At 37.8% G+C, this 18,020-nt stretch overlaps 1 protein-coding gene across 1 annotated transcript in view; it reads right to left on the minus strand.

The window, feature by feature from the left end:
- Positions 1-502: 502 nt before the first annotated feature.
- The window catches only part of OCA2 (OCA2 melanosomal transmembrane protein), a 161,083-nt gene continuing 143,565 nt past the window's right edge, over positions 503-18,020 (minus strand). Inside the window, exon 23 of the mRNA XM_030951234.1 lies at positions 503-590. Coding sequence (XP_030807094.1) covers positions 503-590 — 88 coding nt within the window. The remainder of the gene's footprint in view (positions 591-18,020) is intronic.

Consider the following 18,020-nt stretch of genomic DNA (forward strand, 5'->3'; position numbering starts at 1 on the left):
TGTGTTTATTTTTAATGTAGATAATGATACATCCTTCAAAGTGTACAGATATTCTGCTTAACTTTCAATTATTACAACTTGAATATTAATTACTTTCATACAAATAGCTAAATATATTGACAAAGAAAAATAAAGCCCTAAAAAGAAATTACTGAACATCTGCTATTGTGAATGAGTTTTTCATCTGTGACTATACTCAGATTGTGTCAATACAAACTTTCAGGCACAGCATATTCCCTTGAGATGGTTCCTTTTTATCTGCACACTAATTGCATTCATAATGAAATATATGAATTCTTTTAATTTTGATTGTCTAATTCTCCATATTGTTCATAAACAAAAGGTTAAGAATGACCATATCTGATGTTTATGCCAACAATCATTTTGATTGATACCATATGTTGGGATTTTACACATCTTTTTGCTTTCATATGTGTTCTTAACATTCTGATATAAACTAAACAAAAGGGAAAGCTTATCTGAGTCTTGAAAGTATAAATTACTATGAGTTCCAACCTACTACAACATGAGCAACAAGAAGATAGCACATTCCGATGGTACAGGACACGATCATCATGGGGAAACCTAACCTGGAACAACAATAAAATAAAGCAAAGATTAATAAGGATACTATAGTTTGTTCGCCAACCAATTTACAAAAATGATAGTTTGAATTATCCTACACATTCTGAGTGAAAAATATGTTTATAGCAATACCAAAAGCAGAGATGTTCTGAACAGATAACAGTATCATATTCAAGCTCACCTTTCTACCTCCAGCCTTAGAGATACAAGGTCAAAATTCACATAGTTTCATTGGTTTCAGAACATTTGTTCCAATTTACATTGTCTCAGAATCTTGCATGCTTTGCTCTTTTGGCCTTTTTCAGGTTTTGTCCCATGCACACAACATGCAATTATACAGGTAAAATAACAATTCTTACAAATTATGCAGTATTAGAAATTACTTTCAAGTACGCATCCCTTCAGATTAGGTGTGTAATTCTGGTATGGCACTTTCTAACACAATATTGGATCAAACCCATTGTTTCCCTGTTGATCTGAGTCACATACAGCTAGCACTCCACTTTCATACCTCTCACCATGTCTAACAGAGTTGAGTATTAACAGACTGCTGGAAAAAAACCCCAGGCACTTGTAAAATTACTAAAATCTTACCGCTCTACCCCAAAAAACTATTTTTTTTCACCACAGGAAAAGATTTTCTGACAACACCCAGATTTAATACCTCTATTTAGACTGACAAATACAGAGAGCAGAGACAGACAAGTGAAAATGGTGTTGTGGAGTTGGCCAAGTCCTGATGGCTAAATCTGCAGGTCTTTCAGATATGTGAAAAAGAACTTTTCTGAAACTCAAAAGCATTTTTGTATGATACCAGGAGTCTGTGAAAAAACACTGCTGTGATCACACTCATTTATTTCATGTTACTAAAATCACAAGGAGAGCTATGATCATGCCACAAATGATACCCTTATACACTTTCTTTTACCAGATTCAGACAAGAGTTTTCATAAAACTCAGAAAAGCACAGCAATGTTGTCTGAAGTTCAGCATTTTATTAATTCTTTTTCTTGAACTAAGACCAACTTACATATCTAGGTATATTAATTCTCCTTTTTTTTGCCTTACTTTGCCCTTAGGAAGTTACTTGAGCCTTTTCCTATCTGCCATTACTGACAGAGTACTGAGATGACCATTTTGTAGGGGACAGGAGGGCATTGTTCGTTGTTCTCTGAGTTTGGTTGAATGAGCAACTCCTTCCCTTAGCAAGCTACAGATAGAAGAGATGTCTTGGGGTATTAAATGTGGCCCCCACTTCCTCAGGCTAGGAAGCCCTTGCATAAAATGAAAACTAAACTTCTCAACTGCTCATTACCATCTGCTTCTACCTGCAGCTGCAACATTACCCTAAACTCATGGGATCTTCATGAGATGTTTCTTCCATTGCTGTTTCTCTGGAAAGCTGACTGGCAGAGGCATAGATGTGACCAGCAGACCAGAAGTGCCTTTAACAGCCATTGGTTTGAGTTTCTGAGAAAGGAATTCTACCAGCAGTGAAGGTCACTGCAAACACAAAAATAATCAGTCCTAGCCTATAAAGTTTGTAGAATAGCTGGGAAACTAATGAACACAAGCACTCTAAAAAATATGTTGGAATTATTTAGGAAAGAGCAAGTTTGTCCGTAATGGCAGCTTCATGGTCACTCAACCCAGTATGGAAGTGTACTCATCTCACACACCTATAGAAATAGATTCAATCCAAGAGATGAAAAGGAAACCCCTGCAAGACAGAAAATGTGCAAAGAGAAGACTGTCAGACTGACAGATGATCTCATTTCTGTGCCCTTGACACCCCTGTGAAGAAGCTGGCCTGCCTCTTTGTGTACAAGAAATGTCCCTGTGTCCATCACCCAATATTGCCTCCAAGATCTGCCTCAGAAGGACAGTTCCCACCATGCCTGGCTCCAGAGGCTTTCTTTTTCATCCCTCTAGGGGTTTGGACCTGGTAAGCTGGCCTCTTCTGCCATTTTGGCATTAGGCATAATTATTGCTCTTCTGGCTCCAAAAGCATCGATGTTAAGCTGCCATTTGGACTTGGGAAAAAAAATGAGATTAGAGAGAAGGGCCAGCTGTGTCCAAGAGGTGAATGGAGAAAGGTACAAAAGATTGATAGAAACGGTTAGACAATTGCCACAGCTTTCAAATATTTCCTGAAAAGTCTGAAATGCATTTGAAGGATTTTTTGGGAAGTGGAAGGGTTTTTTTCTTATGAACACGCATAAATATATTGCAGAGAATTGTTATTTGTTTTCCAATCCAACTGGTCAGATCCTTGCTTTTGAATGACTTGTTTCTTGAAAGGGCTGAATCACTCTTCAATCACTAAACTATGATCAAGCTCATTATATTGTAAAACAGAAGAGCTAATGCTTCTCCTGGAGTTATTTTAGGAAAAAGAAACCCAAAAAATAAATAAATAAATTTCCTAGCTAGCCAGCTGTTTTGCAGACCCTTCCCATTCTTCTGTCAGGCAATCTGATCTGTGGCATTGCCTAACCTCACTTAGACAAAAGTGTCCTGATAGGACAAAAAAAAAGCAAACCCAGCAATGGCTATAGGAATAAAATAGGAATAAAACCCCCTACTACATCCTTTAGTATATTTAATGAATGTCCCCTGTGGCTCTATCTCCAAGACAGGCTAGTGAGCTGGAGATTGCTGCAGCATTCTTAAGAGCAGCAGCTGCTGTTCGACAGAAAACATAGATCTCTTGACCTCACACTTGGCAAGCAATGAGCTGGCACTGGGAGGATTGGAGACAGAGCAGATCTTAGTCTGTATTAATGCCACCTAACAAAACTCTCTGGAGAATGCACAGTAGCTCAGCAATGAAGGGCAATATAATGCCTTTGTGAAGACTGGCAAGGGGAAGAAAGGATCCAAAAAGATTCAAGGGCTACTTGATCACTGAAAACAGAACAAAAAGGTTTGTTCAAACCTGGAGGAGACACATGCAAGAAAATGGATTAATTATACAGGGCCACATGCAGGAATTGCGATGACACCACCACTGTCACAGTGCCAGTCAAATGTGTAGCTGGAGGCAGAAGCAGCCGGCCTGGGGAGGAACCTCATTGCACATAGTGTGGATGCTTGCATAGGGCACAATTGCAAAGCTGTTATTCTCATTGCATGGGCAATTACCCCACAACTTGAGGTCTGAATTTCAGGCTCGCTGGCCTGAGCACTAATGTAATTGGATCAAATCCAATGTGGAATTTGTGTACCAGAGCGAGAAGAGATAAAGGCAGTAAGTATTAGTTACTGCAGAGTTAATAGAGTCCTTGAGTATCATGGGATCATGCTATTTACACTACCCATTGCTCTTCCCCAAGGAACAAAAAGTTCCTGTCCCAGGCCACATATGACACAATGTATGGTTACAAATGTTTTCTTTAGTATATTAGGTCTAAGAATGCATAATAAACAATGTAAAAATTACTTCCAGCCACTCTTATTTCCAGCATACCCCTTGGAATCAAAAAGGGCCATGCCATTCTTTTGCTCCTCTCCAGGGAAAAGGATCAGTGGAGTCTAGAAGTTATCAAAACCTTTTGTGTTCTGAAACTTCAGATTCATAATAAACACTAATGATCATATTTGCATAAAAATAAATTTTTGCATCCTGCACTGCACATTCCTTGTCTCTTCCTCTCTGCAGACAAGAATATACACAGAGCCTGCATGGTTCAAAAAGTGCATCTTGGTGCTCTGCAGCCAGCTGAGGGAGGGTTTACCACTGCAGAGAGGAAGCAAGGTCAGATACAAGAAAGGGAAGGATGTCAGGATTCAGCAGTCACCCCCTTTTCCTCCTCCTCTTCTTCATATTAGAGGCTTACATGGAAAACTCCTACCTAAATGAAATCGCCCAGCCTAAATATACACAAAAAGCAGATGTTAGCTCAGTGTGAGGTAGTGAGAATGTTTCAAGTGAGAGCCCCAGGGAACTGTCTTGGACAAAGTTTTACTTATTAATAACTTCAGAGATCCAGTAACGAAAAGCTTGCAAATTGTCCCAGTGTGGGAGAGATGTCAGGCTCTGTGGAGAGCAAAATTCAACATATTCTTTCTTAGCAAATCAAAATGAGAATTTGAAATGAACAAAATGAAACTCTGTGGAGGTAAGTGTGAAATATGTATTAGAAGTCAACTGTGGGCATAAAACTAGCAAGAGAAGTGAACCTTTTTGCTGTAAATGACCTAGATATTTCTAATTCTGCCTCACTGCAAGATTTCTGGCCCGTATTTACTTGGAAAAAAGAAAACCTCTGTATGATTATTCTAGGAATAAAATCCATTTTTAATAAGTTTCTATGGAAGTGACTATTACAGTTTTCTTGGGTTATAAGTTTATCCAATATTATTTGCTAAATAATAATAGTGAAGCCTTTGGGGTCAGAATTGAATTTTCTTGCACAAACTGGCGTCCTACAATACCTTGCAGCTCTATTTTTGATGCTCCAAGACCCAGTAGGATCCAGTATGTATAAGACCCAGGTTCATTGCCCTGTTCTGCTTGATTTGGGACACAAAATACCAGATGTTCTCATGCATTAAAACCTTGCCTACATGCACTACCTTCACTGACAGCTCATAACTTGCACAGCCTGTGCATCCTTGGGGAAATCTGTGGAAGGAGCATGTCTCCTAAGAAACAAGGAACCTTCAGTGGATTCTCAGTGGAAAAGCAACAGCAGAAATTGCCTAAGACCAAACCACTGTCAGTGAAAGAAGACTAGTGGTAGACAGGGGTAAGAGTTAAAAAAAGGTTAAAGCTAACTTCTACTCCTACTTGTATTTGCAATTTAATGCAAAATTTAAATTCAACTGGTAGAGTTTAATCAGGCTTAAAATTTTGGTTTTTCTCAATTTGTATCAGTTTCATGCTGCAGGTTTTACAGAAGTTATAACCTCAGCTTTTGCAGAAACAGACAGGGCCTGGACAGATGGTGGACACTAACTGAACATGAACCACGAACTTGTCTTTGCAACAAGAAAGGCTAATGGTATCTTGGGATGCATTAAGAAAATATTACCAGCAGGTCAAGAGAGGTGATCCTTTCCCTCTATTCAGCACTGCTGAGGCTACACCTGGAGCCAGTTTCGGCCTTCCCAGTAAAAGAGACATGGACATAATGGAGAGAGTCCGGTGAAGGGCTACAATGATCACAGGACTGGAAGATCAATAATACAAGAAAAGGCCTGAGGGCTGAGGCTGTGCAGCCTGGAGAAGAGAAGGCTCAGAGGGGAAGTCATCAATGTGTATAAGTTCTTGAGGGGATTGTGTAAAGAGCACAGCACCAGGCCTTCCTCAGTGATGCCCAGGGAAAGGACAAGAGACAGCACAAAATGAAACACAGGAGGTTCTGTCTGAACATCAGGAAATGCTTTATTTTACTGTGTTGGTGACCAAGCACTGACACAGGTTGCCCAGGGAGATTGTGGAGTCTCCATCCTTGGAGGTATTCAAAAGTCATATGGATATGGGCCAGGGAAATAGACTCTAGGTGGTCCTGCTTGAGAGACACCTCCAGAGGTCCCTTCCAACATCAATCACTCTGTAATTCTCAGACCTTTATTTGTTCCTCTGTTATTCAACACAAGATAAGTAGGCACTATCTGAACGCCTGAAGATTGACATCTCAACAGAAAATATTTAATGAAGAACAGAAGATAGATTATTCTTCTCAATCTTGGACAGTCTTTCACTGTGTTTTGCTCTGGAATTTTGATAAATACGAACTCATTCTTAAAAGAAGATCTAAAAGTCTCTGAAAGCAGTCTCAAAAAAGAGACTCAGGTGTGGGCATGCTTAGGCCATACATAAGGTTAGCTCTGAACAAAAGGAAAATTACACATTTTATTGAAATGTCATCATTCAATTTGCGAAGTAAGTAATTTTCTTTTAAACAAAAGGATATAACCACAATATTCATCCTATTTCTTCTTTCCCTTTCTATCCATGCAGGCTACCTTCTGAGTGTCTGATCATTTCAGTTGTATCAACTTTTCCATCATTGCTAGTCTTTGACATACTGATCCAGTTTATCTGAAAGTACGGACTTTCCTATCAGCTTAAAGAAAACTTATTAAAAATGTTTATCATATACCCATGACCCCTTCAAATCGAGACACCTGTTGTAGCTCAGAAAACAGGTGGCTAAAACAGCAAGTGATCATTAATTTAACATTAAATTACTGTGAATTTCATATAGTCTGGAATTACATAAAAATTATAGTGTAGTTACCTACTAGTTACCATACATGGGAGTTTCTGTGAAATTTAAAACACAGAACAAAACCTATAATTCTATATTCATCTGCTTGCTAAATTTTTAACAATTTCTCATTATATTCTTTTGAATATATGCCAATATATGTTTGAATCTATGCAAGATTTTCCATAGAATTGCTGCCTGGAGTAAAGTTAAGATAGGGCAAATCAGATCTTGAGTGAGAAAATAGAAAAGTGCTATGGTTTGCCTCCTACCATCTAGAAATCTCTCCTAGATGTGTACATAGTTATATGCACAGTTATATAGATGTGTTTAACCTCAACATAGTTATATGCAGAACAAACAATGGGCCTTTCCTTGGACTTTCAAAACTCTGACTACAGAATGAAAAATTTCAGATTTTAATTCTGAGAGAATAGTTGGTGTGTCAGCTCCACCTGGCAGTTTCAAATGACTGTTAATACAATATTTGTTGCAGTCTCTGTCTAGGGCTCTGTGGTGCAACTGCAAATAAATACAAGACTACCAGATAAGTGAATCTGATACTTTTCCAAAGCCTATTCATATATGGTAAGTTAGTAGCCAGTAAGAAAAGTCATGAAAAAAACGGAAAACACATCACTTCTAGTAAAAAAAGATACTGTAATTGATCATTTAAAAATCAGCAAGACAATTGTTAGATGACAAGGGTATCTCATCTTTCTTTTAGAAATAAATATACTATTTCAATAGAAAAATGTGAAATCCTGCAGACAACCAGGGAAGATCACAATCTCAAGTACAGAAACAGACCTGAACACACAGAAGTAGGGGTGATATTTTTCTCAGAAAGACCAGCATAATACAGATAAATTTGTCTGTGTGGATCCACCTAGATGCACATAATGCACTTTGCTCAAATAACCCCATTCAACGTTACAGGTTTGGGAAAGAGTGGCTGGAAATCTACCCCATGGAAAATTTACCCCAGTGGCTGGTCAACAGCCACTGAACATGAGCCAAATTGTGCCCAGGTGACCAAGAAAGCCAATGGCACCTTGGCCTGTATCAGAAACAGTGTGGCCAGCAGGACCAGGACAGTGATTGTGCCCCTGCGCTGGTGAGGCCATACCTCAAGTGCTGTGTTCAGTTTGGGCCCCTCACTTTCACAAGGAAGACATTGTGGTGCTGGATTGTATCCAGAGAAACAGAGCTTGTGAAGGGGCTGGAGGACAAGTCCTGTGAGGAGCAGCTGAGGAAGCTGGGGTTGTCTAGCTTGGAGAAGAGGAGGCTCAGGGGTGACCTTATTGCTCAACTACTACCTGAAAGGAGGTTGTAGCAAGGTGTCTGTTGGTCTCTTCTGGTCAACCAGTGATAGGGCAAGAGGAAACAGCCTCAAGTTTTGCCAGGGAAAGTTTAGGTTGGATGTTCAGAACAATTTCTTCACAGACAGGGTGGTTAGGCATTGGAACAGGCTGCTCAGGGAAATGTGGAGTCACCATCCCTGGAGGTGGACTCTGCAGTGTTAGGGTAATGGCTGGATTTGCTAATGTTCAGGGTCTTTTACAAGCTAAAGGATTCCAAGTTTCTATGAATATTAGGGGAAGATCTTCTCTATAGACAGAGTAGTTCATACCCTACTAAAGAAGTGCAACATGCCACGATAAAGTGCGGCATTCAAGATAATCTGTTAGTGCTTTTTGTGACTTCATGTCACCTTTGGATCTATCATCACATATTAGCAATGTATTTGCTCTCCACATCTTTTAGGCAGATCCCAAAACAAATTTTTTCCTCAGTTTGTGGCTTCTGGTTATGAAATCTTCATGCCATTCTAAAGTCTAGGAAATGCAAATATATGTAATTGGTTCAGCTTCTTGGGAAAGCTATACTTATTTCTCTTCCACATATCTGTGTAATGAGGTGTGGTTGTGAGTCTGAGCTTAAGAAGATTAAAATCGTCATGGCCAACTAGAAGAGAAAATCAATGAAGTATATCTTGTCTGACAGCACTTGTTCTCATGAATTGTTTGAACAGTTCTGATACAAATATTCTACTAATGAGATAGATTTATACGAAACTAGTGAGGTTCACTGTGCAAAAATGAATGCATTAGGACTGTTGAAATGGGTTTTGCAATATTTGCAGTTACAGTTTCTGTATTTTATGAAACATTTAACATATTGTAAACTCACTTCTGACAATTATATGCTTTTCTGCCTTGCCAAAAGCAAATTCAAGGCTTAAGGACATTTTTCTTAAAATATCTTTTTATAGCTCAAATCTCCCTGTTATAGAAATGCCACATAAAATAAAATGTTTTGCATGTTTTTGAAATAAACTGTATCCACCCATTTTTTAGACTACAATGTATTTGTATATGGTTTAAACAAATCAAAGATAATGGATATGGCAGAAATTTACTGTGATTTATTTTAGTTCCAAAATGTTTCAAATTAAATAACCTTTTCTAACTCTTTATTATCTTGCTTTTTCTTACCAAGGATTCAGGAGAGGAAGTTGCTTGAACGTTATTTCCATTAATGTCCTTAATTCCAGCCCTCACAAATGGTATCTTGGGGCACTTTTCTTAGGTTTTATTTTCTTCCAAATGGACTCTTTTATTTTGGTTAAAGCACAAGATAAAAGGAAATTACATTTTATGGTATAAGATTAATCAGCCCATTCTTTAATAATTTCATCAGAGCACAGTCAACTATTTTTAAAACCCTAGACTTTGTTAAAAAGCCAGATGTTGCATAAAAAGGAGTATGTTCCACCCTGTTCCCCTCTTTTTCTCTCCACTTTGAGATTCCCATTCTAGTGCCACACAATGTAATGATAGAGAACTCGTGCACAGAAATTCACCAGGACAAGGGAGCAATGTAATTGCATTTTGCATTAATGATTATTTTTCATTATGAATTCAGCAGACGCCTCCTGATAAAAGGCTGTTCATGATGTAAGGCCAGTAAACTTTCCACCACAAGCCCTATGCTGCAGGCTGTGCAGCCTAAGAGAACAGCAGAGTGGAGATTTTCATTCCAGCAGGGTGCACTTGGAGGTTTCCCTCCCAGCCACCATGAAATGTTAGCCAAAGGAGAATGAGGGGCAGATGGAGCCCCTCAAGCCCTCACTGCCATCATGGGTGCACTGCAGTGTACAGGCCTTTCTGCCCCAGAGGAGCCACAGATTTGAGTTCTTACCTGCTCTTTGCAAGGAAAACTTGTTAACAAACAGTCTAATTTTAAGTGCACTAGCAAAGGTTAAATTAAATGAATCCTATTCTAAGTGCATCCATTCCACAGCATGTTAAAGTTCCCATATAAAAAGCATTAGAAAAATAAATAATATTTAAATATACCCTCTGGATTGTCACAGATGTATATACCAGCATTTTTAACAAGATGAAAGAAAATCATAGAATCATAGAATGGTCTGGGTTGGAAGGGACCTTAAAAATCATCTAGTTCAAATCCCCCTGCAGTGGGTAGGGATAACATCTCACTAGGCCAGGTTCCTCAGAGCTCCCTACAGCCCAGCTTTAAACACTTCCAGGGATGGGATATCCACAGCCTCTCTGGGCAATCTGTTCCAATGTCTCACCATCTTCACAGTAAAGATGTCTCTAATATCTAATCTAAGCCTGCTTTCTGTTTGGAGCCTTTATGGTGTTGTAAATAGTTTCTCTCCACCTTTCTCATAGGCTCCCTTCAGCTACTGAAAGACCACAACAAGGTCACCCCATGGAGACCTAACAGATGGAGAAGATGGAAAAAGTATAATGTGGGAAGGCAAATAAGTACCACTAGCAGGATGATTAAACATGGGCTTAGCTACACGAGCAGTTCACAGATATTGTAATCTATTAGTCAGAAGTGTCACTGTCTAATTGTTACAGATGGCCAACTTAGGCCTTAGGGCACTTCCAACTGATAGGGCAGAGCTTGGAAAGTCTAGTTCTCAATTCCTAAAAATGTGCTACATTTTCAGAAATTATTTGAGAAAGACACATTAGTCCCGGTGTTGTCATCTAACCCACACCATCATGAGTGTTACTCAGGCTTGTGTTGGGAATAGGAATTAGAGTGTCAGAAATGAGGGAAAAACAGAAAAAAAAGCACTGGAATTTTTTTTTCATTATGAAGATAGTATTTATATTTTCAACAAGTGGGTGAAAATTAGGATGCTTGCTACACTAATTTCTGCCTTCCTCCTCCCACCTCCAACTCTGCAGTTGAAGAGAAGGATTGCTACTTCAGGAATGCAAGCATGCAAATGGATCTACACTTAACTGAGAAGAGAACACAGGAGGGTAATAGAAGTTCACTAACTAGTGAGTTATGTAGGAGATGGGCTGGGTCAACAATTTAGACCCAGGTACCCCAGGCTTCATCCTTTTTCTGTTTTAGTTCTTTGAAGAGCTTGGACTGTTGAACAGTTTGTTTAAGATTAATCAAGTGATTCTGAAGTGTTCCTAAGTCCCACCAGAGAAACACAAAATTCACTTTCTAAAAGATCAGGATTATTATTTCAGATATGTTTAAGATATTTTCCATGTTAGTTTGTTTCTCTAAATTTGGCCTTTCCAGCTAAGGTTAACAGAGTTTTGAATTTTCTGTCTTAGAAAGAGGGGGTACAGTAACACACTTTAATGCAATTCTACTGTAGCATTATGAAAAAATCTGAAACAAGCTAGGTATTAATATCCTTACATTGCCAGAGATGGAATATGAGTATTTATTGAGTGGAATATTTAGGGTTTTTTTTCTCTTTGCATTTAGAAAATCTATTATTTAGCTAGTTTCCATAATACTAGAAAAACAATTTATCCATATGACATTTATTTTGAACCTCTAATAAGTTTTTGGTTTACTATCATCAAGCAGTAAAGAAAATAACAAATGGCTTAATAACAAACACAGAAAAAGAAGAAAAAAACCCCAACATAAATACTTTTAAAATTGTTTAGTAATATTTAGTAATATATGTCAAAGAGTACCACAAAGGAGAAAAAAACCAAACACAGAAATCCTCCAGCCCAGCACTCTTTTATAAACTTAGGAATAATCCTTTCCTTTTTCCTTACTGGACTTATTTAAGATATGGAATAAAACTGAAACCTTACAACAAAAAACAAACAAAAAAAAAAAAACAAACAAAGAAGCCCACAAACAAACAGAACTCCCCAACAACCCAAACAAACAGCCCCAAAGAAAGCTCCCCAAGCCAACAAAATTTCATTTATTTTTCAGAGGTGAGTTTTGTACCTCCTCCCATAAAAGCAGTTCTTAGTCACTATCAATTTAAAACCACTCTCATTACCTAACCACTGCTGTTTTAGTCTATTGAGCTGATATTTTTCTGTTTAAAACTTTAGACCAGCCTTATTTAAGTAACCTTCATTGCAGCTGAAAAACTGAAAGTAATGATCAGGAAGTTAGAATTCAAATGTTTTACTAGTGCTGTTTATATTAATGCAGCACCCCTGAGTGTAAATATAATCAGGAAGATAATTTTTTTTTAAGTTATCAAAATTCACTGCTAAGTTCAAGCAGCAAAAAAGCAAGGAATACAGTAAATACTACCACATCTTTTCTGTGAAAAATAGTGTCTAGTTTACACAAGAAAATAAAAATCTATTTCCTCTTCCATAAAAAGCATTACTTCCTTCGAGCTGCTCTAAATTCAAATGCATTATAATGAAAATAATGTAAACAGTAAAGCCTCCTTTCTTCTCATTGTACTGGGAGACAACAGCGTAGTCTACTTAACACATTATCTAGTAATAGGGAAAATCACTTTGCTAGTTCTATTAAAAATATCAAATTATTTGAGAAAATTAAATGCCTGGAAAATTATCTTATGATGTGACTCCAAATGCCTGTATGATGCTTTGGCAGGAAATCATAAACCATTGGAAAAGCAAACTCTAGCTGCAGAAAAAAATAATATTTTCTCATAAGAAGGTTTATTAATCACCATATAAATGGCAAATATATATAAGTTTCATACTGACAGTGTTCTCTAAGTTTCCCAGATTTTATATCTCCTTCTTCCATCTAAATTATCTTTTTGTTTGGATCTCTTGCAAATTGTTTTGCAAAACAGTGTTTGGAGATACAGAATTTCTCCAAGCAAGTATTCTCCAGCCAGCACTGAATAATTCTGGTAATTGCAAAAATACCCTATTTAATTAGAAAATAATTTTCTAATTTCAACAATGTTTGAATAACACTCTTGTTCAGTAACTATAGTGACTGTCTAATCAAATTGAGCATGTTGTAATTAACTAAAATTTTGGCATTTGATGAATCTGAATGAAACTGAAAAAAGTAGGAATTTTTTTGGAAAAAAACCCAATTTATATCAGAACATAAGACATTACATATTTGAGAATTTAAATATGTATTACTCAATAAAAAAAAACTGTGTGTGAACTTTATAAAATCTACCAGGTGACACAGAAACAGAAACTAAGCTAAGGCAGTTTGGCTTTTTTTCTCCCCAAATCAAGTAACAAAAATCATGTAAACGAGCAAGCACTTCACTCATTCTTCTCTTCTTAGAATCACCTCTGATTGCCTGGACTTGCTCCCTTCTGAAGCTCCCTTTCCTCCCTGCTCCCACCAACTCATTTATCCACAGCTTTGGACACACCATTTGTGGGACAGGACTATCTTCTCCCATTTCTTTAGGAGCTCAAGCCCTGTTCCTGGGCACACAACATACTCTGAAGTGAATGACCTTCCGGGAGCTGCTTCTCTCATTGTGACTACAATGAGAGCCAAGTATGGAAATAAAGATGTCAACCCTGTAGAATGGAAAAGTGAGGTGAGATGAATCTTGCCTTTACTGACAAGCAGCTCCATCAACATTAGAAAATAATGAAGCTTTATTTCCTATCTATTTCTGTCTTAAGTTTGATTGACTTTCTGTCTAGGTAGAAACCATTCTTCTGTAACATATAATGATGCTCACCTACATGGATTTTTTCAGTGTGTAAAGTAGTATGGCCTCAGACTGCTCTTTCCCTCAGTGAGATTATTAATAGGGTTTCTTTCCTCTTCCCAGCCACCAACTTTGATGACATTTCAGGGGTTTTAATTATACTTGAGAAATAAAGCCTCATATGCCCATCATTCTCTCCCCTGCCAAAAGTGTTTGAAGTTGATAAGCACATTCAGAAGTTATTAGGTGGAAAACACAGCGACACATTCACAGCAATACGATTGTACAGGAAAGCAGAGGAAAAGTTAGGCTTTGATGGAAAGAAAGGAACAAAAAACTTTTCAAAGGGTTCTTTTTTTTTTTCTCTGAAACATACTGTTACAAGGTGATAACTTGATATGAATCAAGGATTAGAGCAAGGGACCTAGCTTTGCATGTGCTTCCATTACATAGTTCTAGTCTCCAATTTAATCAGAATGCTTATAGGCATGGGAAGGTAACAGGGAACAGAAAGAAATGTGAAGTTTGGCATACATTTTGAAATTTCATGTAATTCCTAAGGAAGTGTTAAGTTATATAGGAAGACTAAAATTCTGTTATTAAAAAAAGAAAAATATTATTACAATTTAATTTTAAATTGCAATATTATTTGATTAGTGCACTGCTGTTGATACCACCACAGCATATACTTCTGACCTTAACAGGAAGTAGAAAAGTGATGCTCCATTTACTGAAAAGTTTTAAAAGCTGTAAGACATAATGAATAATCTCTAACAAAGCGCAAATGCTTTAAGATTTTAATCTGTTTACAACTCAGAGGTATACCTATGAAACATGACAACATTACTAGAATAGGGAATAATATATAATTATGGCTGAAAGCAATAATACTTCTGTGTCGTCGGTTGGTCACAAGGTTTTCGGGGTGAAGGAAGAGACGAGATGGGCTCCATGATCAGAAGGCTTGATTTATTATGTTATGATATATACATCTATTATACTATACTAAAAAGAAAAGAAAAGGATAGTTTCCAGAAGCTGCTAACTACCTAAGAATAGAAAGTAAAGAATGATCAACAAACCTTGCTCTCTCGGACTGTGTCCGAGAGAGCTCAGTTCTGCATTGGCCATTATTTCCAAACACTCAATCTGGGCCAATCCAGAACTGACCTGTTGCATTCCACAGAAGCAGATAACCTATTGTTTACCTTTTGTTTCTGGGGCCTCAGCTTCCCAGAAGGAAAAAATCCTAAAGAAAGGATTTTTGTGAAAAGGATGTCTGTGACACTTCTGCATGCCATTTTTATTCTGAACAGTTACATATTCTAAATACTGTTCAGAAGTCTCACAAAGCCAAAAAATAATACTCCATCAGAGTACCTTAAACCTGAAAACTCCAATTATTCTTATGATGAAGAATATGTGCCAAAATGTAAAGAACAAGTGAACTATTTGCATGCATTGGTTGAAATTATTAAGGACTAAAAGTGTATTTGAAGACTTTTTGCAAAGGCAACTACATTATTAATTTCGCACAAAATATACCATGCCCTGGTAGTTACAATGGAAATAAACAACTTGCTTGAATGTCCCTGTAGTAATTTACTTAATGATAAGCTTTAGCACATATTTAGTGTTTCAAGATCTTCTATGCATTGACATACTAATAGCTAGCACTTCAGAATATACACTGACTAAATATACTTTGTGTCAGAAAAATACAGACAGATTTGTAGTACAGTATTGAAAACATGGGATAATCTTAATAACCATTTAACTGAGGAGATATTTATTCTGCAGTTTGATAGAACAATGAGATGCCACCGATGGCCATGTAAACATGAGAAGTGATTGAAGACTTAACCAACAGCTTTTTGAATGTCAGTATACCAGCTACGAAGCTTCTTTTCCTTGGTGTGCATGTACATGCATTTCTGGCAGAGAAGGGAAATTAGTTCATGCTGTAAGTCAAAAATCTCTGTGGGGCCAATGAAAAGATATACATTACCTTCTGCCTATTTCTCCTTGTAGAGAGCATAAATCTTGTGCAATATTCACAGCATCTGGTGCATCAGCTCCACAATCTAATGCAGACCATGCAGTTGTCCTCTATGTTAGTGCATGTATATCAAAAAATAGTTTTTCCTCAATAAGATGTAATGTAAACCACTACCACCAAGAGGAGACTTCATTTCAAGCCTCAGTTTGGCCCCCTTTTTTTCTTCTGACAGTGACAGAAACTTTAAAAATACTTGATAGTAATGGAACATATCATTTTATTACCAACAAAATCACTCTCACTGAAGTCCCCTCCACTGACCTCTGAAGTGAAACTAGAAGCAATGATCCTTTCTCTTCCTCCCAGCAAGTCACTGGTTTTGACATGTCTGCCTGTACTATTCTTGGCCTTGGAGGCCTCTTCGTCCTCCAGCTCTCCAGTGATCTCTTTTCGCATCTATGTCACTGTATCCTCTTGCCAATTTGACCCTCTTCTCCCAATTCCCTTGCTTCTCACTTCAGATAATTTCACCACAGACTATATGCAATTCAGCAAAATCTCCTGTGCCGACAATTCACTGATCTTGTTCTCTCCAATTAATCTAACCTCACTCTCTTCAAATCAAAGTTCAGTCCACTCCTCTGCCAGGTCTTTACTGATGTCTAGCTATCAGTTCACTCTATATGCCAGCCAGTTCCACTCTCTTTTTTTTCACCCCTGCAAATCTTTCCATTTATCTCCTTTTAGCATAGCACTATCACTGTACTCCATATCCTTGCATATAATTTTTGTCCATTTGGATTCACATTTCAAGTTACTTCTAAAGCTCTTGCAGATTAGTTATGCTTAATTGTTCCTTCCTGACTATTCACATAACTAAAATGCTAACTTATGGCTCTCCTAGCCCAGTTCCCTCAATGTTGTTTTCTTTGACTTCAAGAAATACCAAAGATTATTCTCCAGCTCCAAAAGTTTTTTCATTGCAGGACGCTCTTTGAATCTCTTCACCAGTTCTCTTCTTACAAAAACACAAACATTGTCAGTTTACACAGACTAGTACTCCACTGTTTATTGAATGTGCAATGTTTCCAGCTGCATCCTGGTGTTAGCCCTCATCACCATTTGTTATATTTCAAGTTAGTCGCTTACTCCCAAAAAGCTTCCTAGCACTGATAGGGCTGCCCCAAACTGCCTGTAAAGTCACCTTATCAGTATTCTTCCACTTTGTTTTGCCCAGGCACAACTGACAGTACCAGACATCTTTGCAGTTCAGTATTACACTTTGTGTTTCTCTCTCAGCTGGACTAACATCACTGAACTTGGGGTGTCCAAAGCTGAGGCACTCTGAACCGGGCAGCAATCTGTGCAGCTATCAGAAAGAGATATGCACATATACACACATGAGCGCTGAGGTCCCTATCTGTCTTCAGATCAACTCAGACATTTTTTCCCCCAAAAGTCAGTAAGTCATCTAATAAAAGAATTTACTTTTTTCTACAAACCTTGTGCTTGCTATGTCCTTTAAACATGCAGCAACACCTCTGTTCTCTAAAGAGAACAAGCACAGGATGACAATGGAGTTCTCACACATACAGACACAAATCACAAAAGGTCAATTATTCCTGACTGAAGGGAAGCCACCTGCAGTGCCAAGTAGAACTGGTTTCAAAGCAAAATAAAGAGAGCAAAAAAGATTTCCAGATATCTAATGTATGTGAAACACTTTATGTATGGTTAAAATGCAAAGGAGGTAGGAGAAAGTATAAAAAGAGCTACAGCTGGGTATGAACAATAGCAAATGAAGAACGGAAAGAAAACAGCTCCTAACACAGGATACCCCATTTCTGATCAATGACAACATATCTGTACCAGATTCTTTCTCACTTTTCTTAGAGAAAATGTTTTTCTGTTTGCCATTCATGGATATTTTCTTGCAAATCTCCATTACAATTTGTAGTGTATTATTTTTACTATACAACGACAGTGCTTTAGGGGTGGTACTCCCCAGTTCAGTGCCCTCACTGAAACTTTCCACACCACAGGCCACTCATCTTTTCCCCAGAACAGGAAGTACAGGGCAGGTTAAACACCTCACCTTAGCAGCCTAAATTAGCCTTTTCTTTGTATTCACCACTGCTGAACAATCTTATGCCCAGACTATATGTTGGCTGGACAGGTACCATGTTTTTGACCAGTGTTTTACTCTGCCTTGCCTGTTTAACTGCGCTGGACATCGGCAAGAACTTGTGTCTGTGGCATGAGCAAGTGC

Source organism: Camarhynchus parvulus, chromosome 1, assembly GCF_901933205.1.
Source record: "Camarhynchus parvulus chromosome 1, STF_HiC, whole genome shotgun sequence".
Lineage (NCBI taxonomy): Eukaryota > Metazoa > Chordata > Aves > Passeriformes > Thraupidae > Camarhynchus > Camarhynchus parvulus.